We start from the raw sequence: 19,765 nt of genomic DNA, 5'->3' as shown, positions 1-19,765 counted from the left end.
TGGAGGAGCTTGGGTAAGGGACTGGACTGGAGCCTGCTCAGCCAGGTGACCACGTGCGCTCCCAAGAGAAACAGGGAGTGGTCACGGGAGACACGGACCGAAGAATTAGAACTGCAAAAGGCAGAGGAAGGAAGCTGGAGACCAAGAACGCCTGCAGGCTTGGGCCTGGTGAGGCGAGCTGAAGACACTGTTGGCAGGCACTGCCACCAACACCTTCTCAGGGAGGAGCCAGACTGAGTTCTCAGGGTGTGCTCTGTGACAGTGACTCCTGCTTTAGCGAGGAGGAGACAAACCTGGGCTGGCAGCTGTCCACGCACACCCCGTCTTTGGGGTTTGTGGTCCTATGCTCTTTCTACAATGCAAATAATCGGCCTCAGATTTGCCACAGTGAACCAGGAAAGCAGAGTCTTGCAACTGTACAAGTTTTTAGCTCAGAGGCTCATTGTGTTCTTTAACAGCCATGAAGCCATGGGGGAGTCTTTATGGCCCTGACCCAGTTTTGATCCCTACATGTTCCAAGCCTGGCCATCCTCGTGTGATGTCTGACCTCAGACATAAGAATGTTTGAACCATCCACAACTGACAAGAACCAGTATGCCTTTTTCTTGAATGCCATTTCTGATCCAAATTCTAGGGTATTAAAAAAAATAAAGCACCACTTTTCTCTTCAATCGCATGTCAAATTATTTGAGGCTGTCTCCTAATGATCATTATTTATATATCACAGTGGTATTGCTTGGCATTTTACAAAACAGAGGGAGGCGCCCTCCCAGGCACAGTACTGAAGACAATGCATTTATAAAACCCCAGGTGAGAGGGTGGACACGACTCACACATGACAAATGGCTGGCTCCTCCCTCCCTCAGCTGGGATCATTTATGCTCAGCGGTTTGACTCAATCACATAGACATCTACTCCGTCTGCAGCCGCAGATGTGGTTTATGTTGTTAGCTGCGTGAGCCTGTGTAGCAACTGAGAGTGGAAAGCTCTCCACGAGGCACTGGTTTCTTGTTTGTCTTTTGGGATAGGAGTTCACTATGTAATCCTGACTGACTTGGGATATTTTATATAGATCAGGTTGGTCTTGAACTCACAGAGACCCAAGGGAAGACGCCTTCTTTATCAGATGGGCTGCTTGTTAGGAAAGGAAATGACAGAAAGGTGGTGGCCTGTGCCCTTGGCCCTCAGATGCTTCCAGCCAGGGTCTGAGGAAAGTTTACAGAGTGGGCACACCAACAGGGCTCTGGAGAGGAGGGGCTTTGGTAGCTAGGATGCTTTTGAGAGTGCAGCTTCCGAGGAGGAGGGCCAGTCCAATAGTGTGGGGTGGCATGAAGGCTGATGTGGCTGAGGGCCTAGAGGACAGGCCTCTGCTTTCAGCCCTGCAGTTTGTACCGCTCCCATCTCTAGAAGCAGCCTTTTTGAGCTCTGGGAAACGACCAGGCTTGTTTAAAACCCTTTGCAGGTTCGGGCTTTTAATTTTCATGTGACTATGAATTTGTTACTGCATGGTCCCCACTATAGGACAGGCTTATGTGAGTAAAGAAACTGGGCCAGTCTAGCCCAGCTGACAAACAGGGTCCCATCCGGATCTCACTTCAAGTTTTTTCTCCACTGTCATTTTGGCTCCTAGATCCAGGTCTCTTAGTCTTTCCATCTGGTGCCCTGGAGAATTCCCTTTCTTGGTTCTTGGGCCGTTCTCCAATGTCTTCTCCCAGTCTGTCTCCTCCCACATTATCTCAGTGGGAGTGATTCTTGGGTGGAATTTAAAGGTTACAAGACATGCTCCACGGAGCACCCGCTCAGATGTGACCTCCTAGGAGACTGGGAGCCCAGGCAACGGCCAGATACAGAGTGTGCGAAGGGACAAGGAGGAGGGCTCAGGTGCGGTGCTTGTGAATTTCTTTAGCTCTCTCAGCCATACCCGTCTTAGTGGAGCCTACCAGACTGACCAAAGATCATCCGAGAAGACAGCATCATCTTTGAAAGCAGCAGCAACAAAAATGATTTCACCAAAACAGAGTAAGGAGAGAGTAGCCTTGCTGATTGAAGTCAGGGCCTTTGAACTTGATTCTTTTCTCTTCCTTTTAATCCTGATGACAGAAAAGTAGGAATCCATCCTCTGAGAAGCAAATGAACCTGGGGCGCAGAAGAGACTAGGATGGTCCTCTGCTTCTGTCAAGGGTGAAACATTATCACTTTCTAGAGCAGTGTTCCCAGGCTTCCTAACGCTGAGACCCTTTAACAAAGTTCCTCATGCTGTGATGACCCCCAACCAGAACATTATTTCATTGCTACCTCATAATTGTAAGTTTGCTACTGTTATGAATCATCACACAAATATCGGCTATGCAATATATTCTGATATTCGACCTCTGTGAAAGGATCCATTGACCACCAAGGGGTCACGAGCCACAGGTTGAAAACTGCTGTTCTAGATCACTTCTAAAATTGCCAAAGGCATTCTTGATGTAAATGAGGCATGCTGGCTCTGTACCTACTACCGTTTGGGGGCCCTAAAAGTGCTAAGTCACATGGCCAGATGACCGAATGTCAGGTCTTGTCACAGCTGTGGGAAAGTGGAGACCCTCTAGCTACTGCCTCGGTCTATGGATGCTACCCATTCCTGTTTGCAGCACTGGTCTCAAGGCAGTGTGCAGGCTTCAGGGACTGCAGTGGCTCACAGGCTTAGGACAGAAGCAGCACTGCTGGCAGCCAATGACTCAGGCATGTGGGTGGCACGGACACAGAGCTCTGACCAGGAGGTACACAGAGGCTGATGGGGAAGGTGGATCTGGATGGTGTAACAGCAGGAGGACTGTACCAGTCTGGATGAGCTAAGTCTCCGGAAACCATGGAATGCAACACATTGAGGTGCGTCTCATCAGCACCAAACAGGGGACACTAAGAAAGATGCAACCTCTGACCTTATTTCCCAGCAAGCTGTGCTCTTGTAAGTGAACACTGTGAGGTTATTAGCAACACAGAAATCTTCAAGATATTTATTAATTCAGGGATTGGTATTAAATTGAAAATTGTATTGGTAAATGCATTGTTGAAGTTAGACATAAATACAGACTTAGGAAAGTGTGTGTGTGTGTGTGTGTGTGTGTGAAAGAGAGAGAGAGAGAGAGAGAACACATAACATCAACAAGATTGCTTCAAGCAAGCTCATCCACAGTTCAGATGCCTTTACAGCACAGTATGTAGTGATACAGCACTAAGCTTAGTCTCCAGAAACTGCTGTGCACGCTGCTTCTGTAACAGCTGCTCAGAGAAGACTGCAAAGTCCAAAAAGTTAAAGGAAGCAACGCAACATCAGTTGATGGCCATGCTCTCAGAGCCTCCACACACTCCCAGGAGAACAGCACCGAGGAACGAGGGAATGCTAACAACATCCACCCTACAAGTGGGAGATGCAGGGAGCCCAGGATCCCAGAAACTGGGAGGCAGAGAAAGGAGTGCCTACAGGGGCAGGTGGAATAGCTAAGGTTGGGGGCATGGAGCTGCTCTCTAATATGGATTAGGTCTGGCTAGAGGATGGCCCAGTAAGAACCATGGGCCCTCATGTGCCCATGTCGGAGCACGTGCCAGGCTGGAGAGATAGCTCACAGTTAAGAAGAGCACTGGCTGCTCTTTCAGAGGACCCTGGTTTGACTCCCAGCAACTACAAGATGGCTCACGATTGTATGTAATTCCAGTTCCAGGGAAACTGACACCTTTTTCTGGCCCCCATGGGCACCAGGCAAGCACTTGACACACATTCAGGGAAACATAATAAATATAAAAAACATTAAAGAGGTGCTGGCAGTGAGAGGGTGTGTGGGGCTCAGGTGGTCAGGAGTCAGGAGAGGTGGCTGGAGGGAGGAGAGAGGAGGGTGGCGCACCAGGAGGCTGAACTGTGTGTTGCTGATCTGCGGCGGTGGGCAGCACTAGCAGGCCTGTGGTCAACAGAGACCATCTATCTGGCAGCAGGATGAAGCGAGGCTTGCAGACACCTTCTGGGAGTGAAGCCTGAAGAAAGGAACCCCAGGGAAGGAAGCAGAGGCTGATGTAGAACAGCTGGCATGCTCTGGCTACTGTGGCAGGGATGATGACCAGAGGTGACATTAGCAAGCAGCACTGAGTAGTTAGGAATGACAAGAACCAGTGGTTAAAAGACAGGGAGAGAAAGGGTTGCCATGGGTATAGCGCATGCTTCAAAGCAGGGAAGTGGGGTGACCAGCAACAGTAATTCATTAGCAATCAGACCGTCTGGCTAATGTCCTTTAAATGATTTAGCTGATTTTGATGACATTTGCAAATGCCATATATCCTCAAGTACCTTCTGAATAATATAAGTGATAATCTATAATTTAAGAATTATGTTTTATAAGATTCTGAGGCTCTGACAATTGGCATATGATGTGGATTGTCTTTCCTCTGTCCAGGTGGGACCTAGTCCTTCCCAGTGACCCTGCCCTGCAACCCCCAGACTACCAGTCCAGCCTCCTAAACTAGCCCCATCATAATACCTCAGTCCCAGCACACAGAAAACAACATTTTGCTTGACTATAATGTTATATTTCTCTGCAAACCTTTGCCTGAAACTGGGTTGCGTACTCACTGAAGGCCACCTCCCAGATTCCTTTCCCAAGTCCTCAGCATAGCCCATGCTCCCCATCCACCAGGACTCCCAGTACCTGGAAATGTCTTTGACCATGCTTCTGATCATGTGCTGCACACTTTGTATCTATGGATCTCAATGTCTCCTCAAGAGTCCTGAGAACGAGGACCAGAGCTCGTTTCTCATCCTTCCCCAGGGCCCTCTATAGGGGAAGTCCTGGGTGGCTGTGGACATGAGCTGGCAGTGATGAGGTTGATCCTGACTGCTGGATGTTCAGCTCAGAGTCTGCGATGGGCTTTGAGGAGGAAACTGGGCAGTTCCATGGCATACCTCTCTTGCAAAGAAGGGTGATAATTCCAGAACTTGGGTGATTACTGGCTTCCCTCAAAGTCAACACCACACAAAGCATTTCTGCTGCTTTTCCAAGGGTTCCCATTACACAGAAGCTCTGCTACAGTCTCCTCCTATATAAAAAAATGAACACTACATCCCATAGACCAACAAGGCCCATGCCAGCTCACTTTTTGGCGATGTGCTCTGGGAATTCAGCTCTGGGGTGGCTTTAACTCACAGCACCCCTCCCTTCTCTAGAGACAGGCCCACAACGGGGGGATGTACGGGAAGGGCCCAGATGTAGAAGACAGACAGAAGCCCAAGGTGTGGAAAGATCTGCAGAGTGGTCTTCAGCTAGTGGAAGCCCACTGGTGGCTGCAGCCAGAGAACAGGACTACATCGGACCCAGAGCTGGGCTGACTCCTCTCCATCCTCCAGTAAGTCCTCTGGTTCCACGACTTTCTCCAGCATCTTTTAAAATTCCCTCTTTGTGGGATTAACCTTTTGTTTATATATATATATATATATATGTTTGCAATATATATATATATTGCAAACAAAAGAACTCTGTAGCCCCTTAGTGTCTGCTTACTTGGGCAGCATGGCACGCTCATGGTTTAGCCCTCAGCTCAGAGCCGGGACATGTATCTTACAGTCAGATAGCTTAACTGAATGGGAAGATGCTGGACAGGGTAATGGTTGGCTGGTCCTTACCAGTTCTATGGAGGAAGCACGGCTACCTACTGTCCCAGGCTCTAGAGACAAAGAAAGATCTGCGGCCTTTCTTATTATGCTTTTTGTAAAATACCTTTTTATTTGATACATATATAAGACCAGCAAGAACAATAGCCTAGGGAAGCACACACATGGTGAGGCCAAGGACAGCACTTTCAGGCACATGGTTAGCGAGGCCTCGAGTTCAAGTCACTGGGTTTCCTTCTCTTTCCCTGTTATTCTCTTCCTCCTACTTGCCTCTCATTCTTCAAACCCACAGCGTGTATAAACTGCTGTGGCCGTTGTGTTGATCTCCCCTCGGCCAGTGCTGTAACTGATAGGTCTGCTCACAGACTGGAAAGCGGAGGTCAGTGAGGTCAATCTCAAGCTTACCTGTAGTCAGGATGTGAAAAACATGGTCCCCGAGTTTGGGGCCCAGTTCCTGGGTAGCACAGCTCAGAAGGGCGGCATTATCTTTCATGTTTGCTAGACAGTCTTCATAACTAATGCAATCTCTCTTTTACCTCACATTGCTATATGTGCCTTGCCTTGTTCTTAATGAAGTCAATTTGGGCATTATTCCCATTTCTCTATGGCCTTCCTCTGATATACAGGAAAAGAATAACCGTAGTGATGGTGGCCTGGAGGGCGGGGCGACAGTACATTTCTATCATATGAGCATTCCCTTGCTTAGGGATCAGCTCAGAACAGACTTAGAAATGCTGACACCAAAGAAGAGACATGCAATGTACTCTGCCATTTGAGTCAGCACCTGAGTCAGACAGCTCTTACCTAGACTGAAGCCAGACCCCACAATCACTGCAAATATCTAAGCACTGCAGTCTAGAATTATGAACTTGCTGTTTTTCAGAATTGTGATAGAATTGAAAGATCAGAGGGAGCAGGCAGAAGGCAGAGGCCTCAGGGTAGACCCTATGCTAGCTGCGGGCCCGCAGGGACATCACATCTTTGTCCTTCAAGTCATCATCTACTTGTGGGGCTGTGATGCTGAAATCCAGCTGTAAGCAGCAAACATATTTACCCTGTAGAAAAGAGAAGGGGCTGAAGATGGATGGCAGCAGCTCCATCCTGAAACCCTCTGGGGTGGAGGAGAACAGGTGAGGACTAGCTAGTGGAGGAGAGAGAGGCAAGAGTGAGCTGCTCCCAGAATGTGGGGAGACAGGAGATAAGAGAGATTGCACCTGGGCGTGCTACGAAAGAGGGTGCTTTGCAGCGTGCTGTGCTACTGTGTCAGTCCATCACTGCTCATGGGCTCACTTAGGTCTATAGCCAAGCTCATGGTACCCCCTTAGCTAAACCTACTTCATCCCCAGCAGCTCACAACAGACCTCTCCAAAAACTACAGCCAGTGGTACAAAGGGGAACGGAGGGGGCATTGGCTATCTCCCTGTGTAGGCAACCCTGACTGTATCCCATGGTTAAGAATGTGCCCAGAGAGTGTGATGAGGATACAGGAGGTCCTGGGGCATCTGCCCCTCAGGGAAATGAGTCTCTGGGAGTATGATTCTAGTGCATAGTGAAGCATATGGCGTAGGCCACCTGGTCCCCACAGGCACAGCAGACACTTCATCTGGTGTCTGGCCACGGAAGCTGTTAGCCATTTTAAAGCTGCCGAGTTTCCAATGAACGTCTTGAGAGAGCACCTCCAGCATGGTGCCCTTTCTGGGCGCTCATCCCACAGGTGTCCTCAGCTGAAGCCTGAACTCTGTGCTCCCCAGCCTTGCTACTGCCAACCCCTCTTCAGCTGTGGTGCCTCTTCCAACTCTCCCTGTACTCAAAACCCTCCCTAACTTTCCCTCCCCCTACCACTCCACCCCTCAAAGTCCTGCGCTTGCTGGACTACTTCTTTCACAACTTGTTACTTCCCACCGTATGAGTCTTCACATTGTGCTTCACAGTATGTATTTAATATGGTTATTAGCCTCGCCTTCAGCAGCTAGCCAGATTAAAACACAGGTTTTGGATTGGAATCCTGATCTTACCACCAGACCACGCTGAGCCCACACTGTGACAAGAGGAAGAGAACAGAGCCCCATTCATAACACGCGTGAGTGAGTGGGCAGGTACAATGTTACTCACAAATGCCGACGGGAGGAAGAGGACCCCGAGCTCGTAGGAGCGTATCATCAGCTGGGTGCCGTTCTTCTCCAGTGCCCCCCAGGCAGCCTTGGACAGATTCGCACTGTGGAGACAAGGACACAGGAGCTGTCTCAGTGTGGCGTCTTTGTGTGGGTCAGACGTGCACAGCTGCGAGAGCACTGGTCAAAGAATACACAGCCGCAATCATATCGATTCAATCTCGAGCCCAACTGTGGTATTGAAAAGGAAATTTAAGGCACACTGTACTGTAATTTTTAGGATTTATCTAACTGCTAATTTGGGATAGCTTCACTCTCATATGCATGACCTCCAGGGCAGTTATTAAAGTGATTATCTTTCTTAGAAGTATTTTTTTTTTCCATGTCCAAACTCCCTTTTCTTCTTATAGTCCTGGTATTGATTGCTATGGCTTCTAGTTTTGTTGTACATAAAAGCATCACTTAAGACAAATCTGTGGGCTAGAGACATGGCTCAGTGGTTAAGGGTGTATGCAAGTGAGGCTCATACAGAGGTCCCAAGTGCATGGAACTCCAGATCCAGGGGATCCAATGCCCTCTTCTGGCCTCCAAGGACAAGCCCCCATGCAGACACACAGATATAACTAAAAATAAATAAATAAATAAATAAATAAAACTTTTAGAGAAAAAGCTGTTAATATCATATTCATGTAGCTACTTTCTGTCTTTTTTAGGGGAGGGACAACTAAAGCTAATTTCTACTTTTGCTTTGAAGAAAGCAGCTCTGGGGCCACTAGCCTGGCGCTTGCAGTCAGAAAGAAATGGCTTATATAGAATCATGTTTAATGCAGAGTTGCGGGTATGGCTTTAAAAAATGCCAGCACAGCAGGAGGAAGGAGACCTGAATAGACGACATGAAGGAAGGCCAAGATGCACACTGGCCCTCATTTCTACCCCAGCTATGCTAAGAAGCTGGCCTCACAGAAGTGGGGAGGCGCACAGCACTGGGTGGAGGATGGGAGGGGGTGGGGCTCAGGCAGGGCAGAAGAAGGCCAGACAGCTGGTATCAAAGTGAGTCCTAGAGCCCTAACCTCAGTGACCACAGCTGGAAACAGCTTCTCATATACTTGTTTATTTAAGGCAGGCAGGCAGGCAGGCAGGCAGCAGGCAGGAGGATACAATCTATTATGGCTTGGCAGTGACAGTGACTGTAGCTGTGGCAGCTGAATATTGTGCTCATAGTTCTGAAGCAGAGAGAGATGAATGGTGGACCACCGGACAGGGTGACAATATTCAGGATAGGTCTTCCCTATTCAGTTAAACCTCCTGGAAACATCTTCACAGAAATGCCTAGAAGTTTGTCTTCTAAATCTTGACAAGTTGACAATCAAAATTAATCATCATAATGTGTGTGTGTGTGTGTGTGTGTGTGTGTGTAATGAGGATAGCAGGACACAGGTGCTAGGAAGAGAAAAAATGGAGGCAGGGACTAGGTCTGGAGAGGGGAGGGAGGAGAGTGGTAACAGGGAAGACGAAATGACATTAAAAATATCTGAAAAAGCTATACGGAAACCTATTATGTTATAAACTTATATATATTTATCTCCCCTTCCTCAGAAGCTGTACACTATCAAACAAAAACTCTAGTGCCAGTCGAGCTGTTGGTCAGAAAGGTCCACCATACCCCCAAGCAATACAGCCTATTGCTACTGTCCTTGGTTACCTCCCAGAATATGAAGGTAAAGTCTACTGCTGAAGACTCTATACACTTCAGCTGGATTCACTTAGGGAATCCAGTCGGTGCTGACCTGCACTATAGTAGTAGGTCTCACTTGGGGAATCCAGTCAGCACTGACCTGCACTACAGTATCTGAAGGTTATATGAGTGCCAAGGGAAATTATCAACACCCTAGCAGCTGTAACGACTGAGAACCTCTTACATGTTATAAAAAGGGCTACATGGAAGGAGTTGAGAAACCCGAAGAAATGAGTGTTTACAGAGATGGAAACGGTTTTTATTCTGACTTGATTACTATACATTGTATACGGTATTCCAAAATGTGTACAACTTTAGGAAAGTTAACCAGATTAATCAGTTTAAACCTACCACATGGCCTTTAAAAACAATTCAACTCTGTTTGCCTGAGTCCTATTTCTCTTTAAAGATGAGGATGAGGAGCAGGGCATGGCAGTATGTGAGTGTGACTGCCCAGCTCTGGGGGCCAGAGGACCAGGAGGACAGGGCCAGCCGGGGACCTTGCTCAAAGAGTGTTCATGGATGTACCTGCCTTCTCAAGTGGTTGGAGGACACTGGGGACCGGGAGCTGTTCTGTGCGGCACCAGGCCACAGAGAAACACCGCAGGAGTAGGAGAGTTCAGATTATTTCCTTTGAAAGTCAGCTAGCTTTTAGGTTTCTCACCGGTCAGTAATAAATGGCATCTTTCTCATGCTGAGGCAGACGTTTAAGGTAAAGTTAGCCAGCAGGCTGAGGTGGGGGTTGTCTTCTCCAAGTTTTTCTTACTTTCTAGATTTTTACCTTCTAGTAACTCCGTTGAATGTCAGCAACATGTCACCCGGGTCAAAGGTGCCCTCAGAAAGGCTTCTCGTGAACTGTGTTCCCTCACTGCCATGGGTTGAGGGTTTTTCCATAGCGAGGACAGACAGAGACCACAGGGACACTGCAAGATGGCTTCCTCCTAGCTTGCTCTTGTACTTGCTGTCTAGCAACTATCTGCAGTCTTCAAAATTCTATCCTGAGCACCGAGAGACTTCAAAGACACTCGTAGGTTGTCTGGGTGACAAATCAACATTCCTTGAAATGTCATCTTTAATAATGTCTTATACTGTGAGTAATGCCTTGAATCACTGGCACCTGGTGGCCAGGATGCCTGGGAATGTATTTCCAAAATCTCATGCTGTCTGCTCTGGGTGTGGGTGGGATAGACAGGCAGGAGAAGCCACCAGCGCCTTCTACAAGGCAAAGTGATTTCCCGGGGCTCATGCAGAGCTGTGTCCCTGGAACTCAGAAGGCCTTTCTGCTGCTCTTTCCACTCAGGCCTGCTGTCCACTGTCTCAACCCTCCAGCTCTCTCCTGCCTGCCTCTGGACCCAGCGACCTTCTCCCCAAGTACAAGGTCCACTTCCTTGCTCTTGCTGTATCTGGAGTGGTGCTTGAGTATTAAAAAGGAAAGGATTACTTCATTCTTTGAGGGATGCAATTCTACAGGGTAGGATTCAGATAAACTTGGGTACATTTAGGGTGGTGTGGCTGTAGACAAGGGTAGGATTCATGGTGTGTCCAGTGTTACTGTCCACTAGAAACTGCCCAAAGTACTAATACAGTAATAGTGGGGAAAAAGCAACCTTTGAGGGACAGAGCGTGTCAGTTAAGCTCAAGTCAAGGGTACAGTGGTAGAAGACTGCATCTAACATATATGTGCAAGCTTTCGTCAAGAAATCTGACATTTTAAAATCATGGGAGGAGCTGGTTAGTACAGCTGTGTGAGATACTGCTTTGTGAGCTGACACAGGAGCCGGGATTGTCCAGAGCAGGTAAAAGTTAGACAAAGTGAAAGCAACACGCTAGCTTTCACATGGGCGTGAACTAAAGCCATGAACTCGAAAACTCAGGTAAGGTTGTGTGGCCTCTGGTACTGGGTGGGTGTCGTAGAGAAGACAGACCGTAGATCCCAGAACTAGATAAACACATAGTGAGTTCCAGGAGTCAGAGGAGCTTTGGAGGACCTACATAGGGAACCAGGTTCAGCTCCCACCTCATGCCAACAGAGTGAGCCAGCACACAGGACATAGTAACCGACTGTGTGTTATAAAAAGGCAGCTGTCTCTGCCACCCTCCCAACACTCCTAAGACTCTCTCTCGGGTTCATCCTGATGAGAAATACACAGGGACAGGAATTCTGGATAGTATGGTTCAGACAACTGAGGGTGACTCTATGTACCAAGTGCTAACGACTATACCTATAGTTTTACATTGAAATCCTAACCCCCAACGTGAGGGCCTCAGGAAGTGATAGACCTACAGCCCTCATGAGATAATGGAGACTTTGTAAGAGACCTAGGACCTGCCTTGGCCTTCCTCCACCGTGTGAAGGTACGAGGAGAGGTCATCTACAACCTCGGAAGGAGGCGTGATCTCATCCCTACCTGTCATTCCAGCTTCCGGAATTGGGAGTGATACGCTGTGTAATTTTGAAGCCACAAGTGGTACTCACACAGTAGCCCAAACTGAACCACACACCAAGTCAACACTGCTAAGGCGACCAAGAGCAGTGCTTACCAGGGGCATGGATAGCGTCGCAGCTCCTCAGGTGTGGCAGCTCACTTTGACCTTGGCGCACAGTATGAAAAAACTGTATCAACTTTTGAAGAATAAACTTATACCGTAACTATAAGAACATCCATATGAAATCCCAGGACACTGCATGTAAGGTATTTATGGACTAGATAAGGTACATATGGAATGGTACGTAAGGCCCCTGGGGAGGAAAGGCAGGCAAGGGCTGGGAAAGCCAGAGCAGATGGTTTCATCCCTACTCCCTACTAAGGGACTCCTTAAGTCCTTCCTCTCCTCTGCTTTAGGCTCTTGTCTCTGGCGTGGGTATGCTCGAGGACGAGGGTAGCCTTTGAGACCAAACACTGCCAGACCAGATTCTCCAAGCCACCCTCTGCCTATGTAGCTGGGACGCTCCCCTATCACCCACAGAGAAACATTGCTAGTTTCCATGGAAGCCTCATACCAAGAGCGCTTACGGGAGGCTCATGTACATTGCTGGAAGCACCTACTCTAGAGCAGGGACGCCATGAAGATGGCCTCGAGGTCACACCTTGCTCCACGAATCTTTTGGAGACTAAACACGGGTGACGGCAGTGGCTGTCATGGCCAGCGCCAGCCTGAGCATCGCTGGAGCTGCTGACTGGGTTCACTGTTAACCCTGTGTTAAGGATGTAGGTGTCCTTCAGGGTGACTGACTGCTGTTACAGGGACACGTTGGCTGGAGAAGCATTTCTCTGGGTCTTAATTGTTCGGCAGCCTAGGCGGCAGCTGCACAAAGTGAAGACATGGTTTATAAACTGACGCTTGGGCTACCAAGCTTGGGAATGTCAGAGGTGGGGACTGACACTTGCACAGACAACTGTCACAGTGCTAACAGTGACTGCTGAAGCTCAGACTGAGCAGCTGCAGTGAGAAGGGAGGGACGGCTCTCAGCCACTGCTGCTGTCATCTGCTCCCTAGCGCCCCCTGGAGCACATCTGCAAACACACGCAGGCGGTGCATGATGTTTTGCTTCTGCATTGGCTCTAGGCTTCTGTGTACTGCCTTTAGGCTCTGTTTCCCTCTATGGACTGCAATTAAATGTCACAAAAAAGAAAAAAAAAAAACTCACTGTGAAGGAAAAGAAGATCTCACGCTATAAATGATTCATGTTGTATTTTAGAACAGATAAGTTGGAATTCTGAAATTGTCAAATTTCCCTCTAAAACCTTTCCCTATGCAGATTCTCTCTCCAAGTACACAATAGTGTTCTCTCGGGCCACTGAGAACACTTGGTAGTTACTATCTAGGACAACTGTGCATACTAATAGACAGAATACATCTTCAATGAGGATCGCTCTGATTAGGAGTGGTGTGCAGTAATTCTAATTGTGTCTGTTGAATTGTGTGAAACCATGCTTTACCATTACGTCTTCCTTTTTTGATTATTTGAATATGAAGTGTCTCTCACCACAAAGCCTGCTTCCTGAGCTCATGGTGTCCCCTGGAGGGGACAGAGACTTCAGGGGGTGAGGCTGGAACACGGCACTTGTTAGGGGCAGGTCCTTGGGGCATCCTGTTCCTGTCTCCTCTAAGTCTCTTTCTGTGCCTGGTCCTCCCTGTGGTGAGCCTTTGCCACATGTTCCCACCACAATGTTTGACCTCACCATGGCCCTGGAACTAGCAGGGCCAAGGACTGCAGCCTGGACTGCCTGCCACCTCTGACACGGCGAGACAAAGCACACGACCCCTCCTGAGAGCTTTCCTCACAGTTGTTTGTCACAGAGATGGGAAGTCTGAGTAATGCAGGCAGTGTGTTTATTATTGCTCTGACAGTTGGCCATAAGGTCCGTGCCTTCAAATATCAAATTTACTATCACGCTCCTGGTAATGAGGAGATCCAAATGGGTCACACTGGGCTAAAATCTAGGTATTGATGGGCAGGGTGTTTATATTCCCCCTGAAGGCTCTAGAGAAGAATTCTAGAGACTTCCCCTAGTGTTTAGGAGATTTATTTATTAAGAGAGGGTCTCACTATGGCTGGCTTAGAACCCAGAGATTGTTCTGCCTCTGCTTTCTGATTATTGGGAATAAAGGCATATACCAGCACACCTGGCCCCCAGTATTTAAAGGCTGGATGCCTATCTGTTCCTCCATGTTTCAGGCTAATTCCCTTCTGTTTCAGTCTCATTTGGTCAGATCTCAATACCTCAGGCATTATGCACTTATGGGCTTCATAGGTTTTAGCCAGTTTTCTAATGTAGCCTATAGCATGTTCCCAATAAGGGCCCTAGCTTAAGTCTCTCTACCCTAGAACAGAGCTCCAAAAGTCTCTCTCTGCCTCAGGGTTCTCATCTTGCATTGATTCTCAGATCCTACAGTTCTCAGAAAATATCCTTTCAAGCAAAGTCTCAAATAAATACCAGAGCCTGGCATCTGAGACCCTCCAGAAAGGCTGGACCCATGCTTTCCAACAGTATTCCCTGTTGCTGCCTTGATTCTTCTGCTTCTGACTAGATGACGTCTTATTACCCACACCCCCACAGATCACAAACATCCTCTCTGTCCTTCTGCCCACGCCTTATAAGCCAGAGTCCTTTCCTCCCCCGTGAGCTCCATCTCTTTCAGAAGCTGTCGGCTGCTAGTCCAGCCCCCAGATCTTTCCTAACACTGAATTCTGAATTTGTCAGGAACATCTACTTGATTCAGGAAAAGGAGCTGAGACTCACAGCTTAGAAGACACAACTGATGAAGACTTGTGGTTAGAGAACCAAGATTGTAGACAGAGGACTAAAACAGCTTAAGTCAAAAGTTAGAGAAAAAGTCTGCAGAGTTAAACACAAAAGATGCCAAGGAGGATAGAGGATTAGTATACACAGAGCTTGAATCACATGAACCCTGACCACAGTTGGAGTTATCCTGCCAACCCTCAGCTTCCCCAGCAGGGAATACAGTGACGCCGGCCTCCGATCACTGGTATGAGGGGTCTTCCACATAAGGTGTGTAAAGTCCCAGCACATGAAGGTACTTAATAAACGGTGCACACCAACATCAATTCTCTGTAAGCTTGTGGGCAGGGACTCTAACCCTTTCCTCTGGGGTGATTGATTAAGTGACAGAATGCTCTGGAAGCAGATTTCCCAGACTTCCTGGTTGTAAAGTTTTGGTATAGATGGGTCTACACATCACTTACCAGGCTGCGTCACTGGTGCCATAACCACAACACAAGTCCCCAAGGCAGAAACACAGACAAGTTATAAGATAGGACACACATGTATGTCCCCTGCTGCTATTACAGAAGGTGATAAGGTACTCACTACATAATAATAGCATGGCGAAGACTAAATTAATGTGCACATGTTGAGCGATCTTAGGAAATTAGCTAAAAAAAGAGGAGCGTCTGTGCCTAGGAGTGATTGTTGCTTATATGACGCAGTAACAAAGGAATTCCAGCAGAAAAGGACACACGAAGAGTGAGCACCCGTATCTGTTTCCAGTCAGACACGTAGGGCACTGCCCTCGGTGTGGGCTGCTACAAGTCTACATTCTGACAAGTCACCCAGTGGAGTCTCAGCAATCTACTTGAAGACCCCACCTTGTCCCCCAGTCACAGGCAAACCCTGGCCCCCTAGCACAGTGTCTCATACACGCAGTAAACTCCAACAGGAGGTTCTGGCATTCCACAGGCACACCACTCCTGTCTTTAATTAGAATATCTATCCTTGATCCCACAGGTGCAAGCGTAAGGACTTCAGAGGCTACCATATCAGCATCAAGGATGCAAAATGAAAAGACTTATGGTCAAAGTTCCTGTGTACCTGAGGACACAGCTCAGTGAGAGAGCGCTTGCCTAGCAAACATGGGCTTAGAATTAACTCAACCAACCAACCAACCAACCAACCAACCAACCAACCAACCAACCTAAAAACAGAAGACCAAATTAGTAAGACAAAAAACAACCACAATCAACAATTGGTGCTGGTGAGATGGCTCAGTGGGTCACAGTACTTGCCAGGAAGGCTGACAACCTGAGTGTGACCCCCAGGGTCCACACGGGAGAAGGGGAGGACTCCCCTAAGTTGTCCTCTGACCACACACATGTAAAGACAAGTAAATACGTGTAACAAAAAGACAACTCAACTGACCTCTCCAGACTAACGGAATGGCTTCTTTTAAAAACTGCCTTTCAAGTATTGAGGCACCATATCACAGAATGTTAATGTGTACTGAATCATAGCCAGTGTTGATAACCAAATGCTGCTCAGTGATTTGGCATCTGCCGAAATGCACCACTGTTTTGGTGAGCCTCCCCTGGTGGGAGAGCTACAAGTATGAGAAGCTGTAAAGCGCACATCTGGATTTACCACCATCTGGATTCTCATTGGTTAGGATGGAGGACTGATGAAACCACCCAGGCAAAGGAGACCAGGCAACCAGGAAGCAGGGAACAGAGGAAAGAATAGAAGTTTCATTCCTTTATAGAACTATGAAATCTTGTTAGGGTGGGTCCTGGGAAATGAAATATTTTAATTATACTTTCAAAATTTCTTCATTTTTTTTTAAAGCCAGAAAAATTCTTTGTTCAAAGGAAACATTTTCACAAACAACAGACTGGTGTCTAGAGAAGAAGCAGGGGTTGCCTGTGTTCTTCTCCCTTTGTCTGCTGTCCTGACCTTGAAAAGGAGTTTTCAGTACTTACAGGGCTCCAAGGAACAGCACAGGCTGAGCCCGACCCCTTGAGTGGACAGAGGGACAGAGGCAGAGAGCAGCAGGGACTATCTCTCTTGGCTGCTGATGGTGGGCTGTTTATTTAGCCATGGAAGACCAACAGGACCAATGTATGGCCAGCACTGGGTAAATTGACCTCTCAGAACTAACACCCTTTGATGCCCCTGAGTTTATGAAGCCTGGTACCTTGGCTTCGTTTCCTTAGGTCCCATAGTGGCACAGTCTGCTGGGAGTCTACACCGCTGGAGCTTTATAAAGAAGAGTGCCAAGAATTACTGTTCTAGAGAGATTACTAGCTTGCTACGACATCCATTGAGACAGCTTGAGGAACAGCCTTCTCAGTCGGGGCTTGTAACCAGCTCAGAGCCTGACAACATTTGTAATCATGACATATTATTGGACACGTGCTCCCTCCTTCCTGCCCTTAGCCTGCTACCACTCTGACCCTCAGTACTAGGCTGTGTGAATGGCCTCCTCCTTTTGCCACACTCCACTGTCACGCATGGTCCCATGTTTAGAAGTCAGTATCAGTGTCTCAAGGGGGCTTCCTGCCTTCACGTTCTCTTCTCCTAGTCCATCCTCAGATGGACTCCCGAAAAACAGTATAATGTAGAGGAAAAAAAGGGCAGACCCGAGCTCCAGCTCAACCATCTAGAAGATGAGCAGACGATTCCCTGCACCTGTTTCTGCAGCCAGATAGGTGTAATAACTCTGAGGCCATGGAGATCTCAGAAAGCCGGCAGTGAAATTTACCACAAATATGGCACTTACAATAGATCTGCACACTAGACACTCTCAGTAATCGTAAGGAAGCGCTGTGGATCTGCTGGCTCTCTTGTTTGAAAGCCTTCAGTGACCCCTCACCACAAAGTCTAAAATCTCTTGCTTGCCCCCAAAGCTGGTTCTTCCCCACTCCTTTCTATACAATGCTCTGTGCTGGCTCACATCCTCCCCTCCCCCGACTCAGGACCTTTGGGTTCATGGCTTCCTCTACCTAAAGCATCCCCGAAGCCTATCTCATTCATCGGAGTAACAAAAGACTCAAGACAACTGACTTACAGAGAGAACCGCCATTTTGGCCCCCACTTCCGGGGGTCTTACTCACTGCTGCCCGGCAGGTTTTGTGTGCCATGCCTCTGTTCAACAAGTTGTCTACTGGGTATGTGGTCTGTGCCAGGTTTTGTTGGGGTATGATGTCAAGAACTTCAGAGCTCTCCTAAAACACCTCTGCATGCTCACTCAGTGCCTATTCTCTAGTCACATCCTGGCCGCTGACATTTCTTGAGTATCTGAAATTCCCTGGCTTCTAAACACCCAGTCTTTTCATACCAAAGTCAGCCACATCCTGCAATAGCAAATGGCACCCCAGCCTGTCATCTGGTTCTCTTGTCCAACACTGTTAAGTGTCCTATGATTGGTCAGTCTTTTACTCATGTCTTCTGTCATTTGCGAGCATACTACTAGGGATAGCATGCTGGGTGTATGGGCCTTGGGATGGGATATTGATGGCTGATCTGTGACTACTGCTAGCTTGATCAGGTGCTGTGTGTGTATGTGTGTGTGTGTGTGTGTGTGTGTGTGTATGTGTTTACGCTGTGGCAGTTAGGTGCGTCCATGGGGTATGGACGGACAGCAGGGAGGAGGGTTAGGGGAGACAGAGCTCACTCTCACAGGGAAACAGCATATAGTTTCAGGAGAGGATCTGGCCATGAGATTTGGGAGGTGGCCTTGTGTGAGGCCTTTAGGTAACTGGATGTAGGCCCTTGAAGGAGATTCCGAGGCCCTAGTCTCTCTTCCTCCCTGCTTTGCTCCCCGGATATGAAGGACGTGGTTTTGCTGCTCTGAGTACTCACTATCCTGATGTGCTGTTGCCCTGCAGGCCCAGTGACTGCACAGCAGTCTGACTTGCTTAGCAGAGGCCATAAGCTATAGCTATGGTGGAAAACTTTGAGGGGGCGTGGCACTTGAGATTAAACCGAGGGTCTCACATATATAAGGCACTGAACTATATCCCTACCCCTTCTTTTCATTTTTTATTTTGAGACAGGGTTTCACTATATTGCCCAGATTGGCCTTGAACCTGTAATCTTCCTAGCCTCTTAAGTAGCTGGGATTACAGACCTGTGTCTGGTTGGGTCAGAAACTAAAATCAAGCTGGGTGGGAAGCCAGGGCACACTTGGTGGTGGGCCTGGAGGGAGGTCACTGAGGTCTCACCCAGCAGCAGCAGGAACAGTAGGGAGGAGGGAGACTGGGCAGCTGTTGCTTCACCAGGCAAGGGGTCTGAGCTCCTCCCAGTGCTTCAACCCAGCAGTGCCGTTCTCAGAGCAGAGGTCAGTGGGATGACACTGACTCACCTCCAAGCTCCTGAGAGTAAAGGCCACACCTGTCTTATTTATCACCCATAACCAAGGTTTAAGCACAAAATACCTATGCTGGATGACCTGGGCTTGAATTTCAGGTCTCTCTGTCTTTCACACTGGGTCATTTGGCACACAGTATACATATGCTGTATAAAGCACAGCTAATCTATCTGGGTTTTCTCTGGAGGCCAGTCCTTGGTGGGGGACTGCATACAGCATCCCATCTCAAGCCAGCAGTATACCTCATGACTAGGAGTGTCAGTCCACAAAGGGCCTCCAAGGCCCTAGGGGACAGCCTCAAACATTTTCTCACCAGGGATAATGTTTCTGGAGGCTGGCTCACACGGGCATAAACAAAGAAATGCTGTCTTTGCTCTGCTTGTACCAGAATGCAAGAAAGCAAAGGTGGTCTGTGGCCTTGAATCATCTCTAAAGCACAAAAAGAATCACTTGCAGACTAAAGGGCTGATAACATTATTCATAACAAAGTGTGTGAGGCAGGCCAAAGAATGCTGGTTATCTTGGGAGCACCAGGCAACCAAGTCTACTCAATAACTCTACAAGTGTTCTTTTGTGTGACCCAATTTGATTTCCTCCCAAAACCAGACAAAGGAAGGGACAAAAGCCCGGTGTTTCACACTCTAAGGATCAGACAGCAGGGAGGAGAACAGAATG

The 19,765-nt window shown here is 48.0% G+C and overlaps 1 protein-coding gene across 3 annotated transcripts in view; it reads right to left on the bottom strand.

Annotated features, from left to right (window-relative positions):
- Positions 1-19,765, bottom strand: part of Tdp1 (tyrosyl-DNA phosphodiesterase 1) — a 68,281-nt gene that overhangs the window by 9,199 nt on the left and 39,317 nt on the right. For all 3 annotated transcript variants that reach the window (XM_021201985.2, XM_029541205.1, XM_029541206.1), the window contains exon 14: positions 7,751-7,853. In XM_021201985.2, the coding sequence (XP_021057644.1) occupies positions 7,751-7,853 (103 nt within the window). The remainder of the gene's footprint in view (positions 1-7,750; positions 7,854-19,765) is intronic.

The sequence above is a fragment of the Mus pahari genome, chromosome 7, assembly GCF_900095145.1.
Source record: "Mus pahari chromosome 7, PAHARI_EIJ_v1.1, whole genome shotgun sequence".
NCBI classification, from domain to species: Eukaryota; Metazoa; Chordata; class Mammalia; order Rodentia; family Muridae; genus Mus; species Mus pahari.
This window is presented reverse-complemented; position numbering and strand designations above follow the sequence as displayed.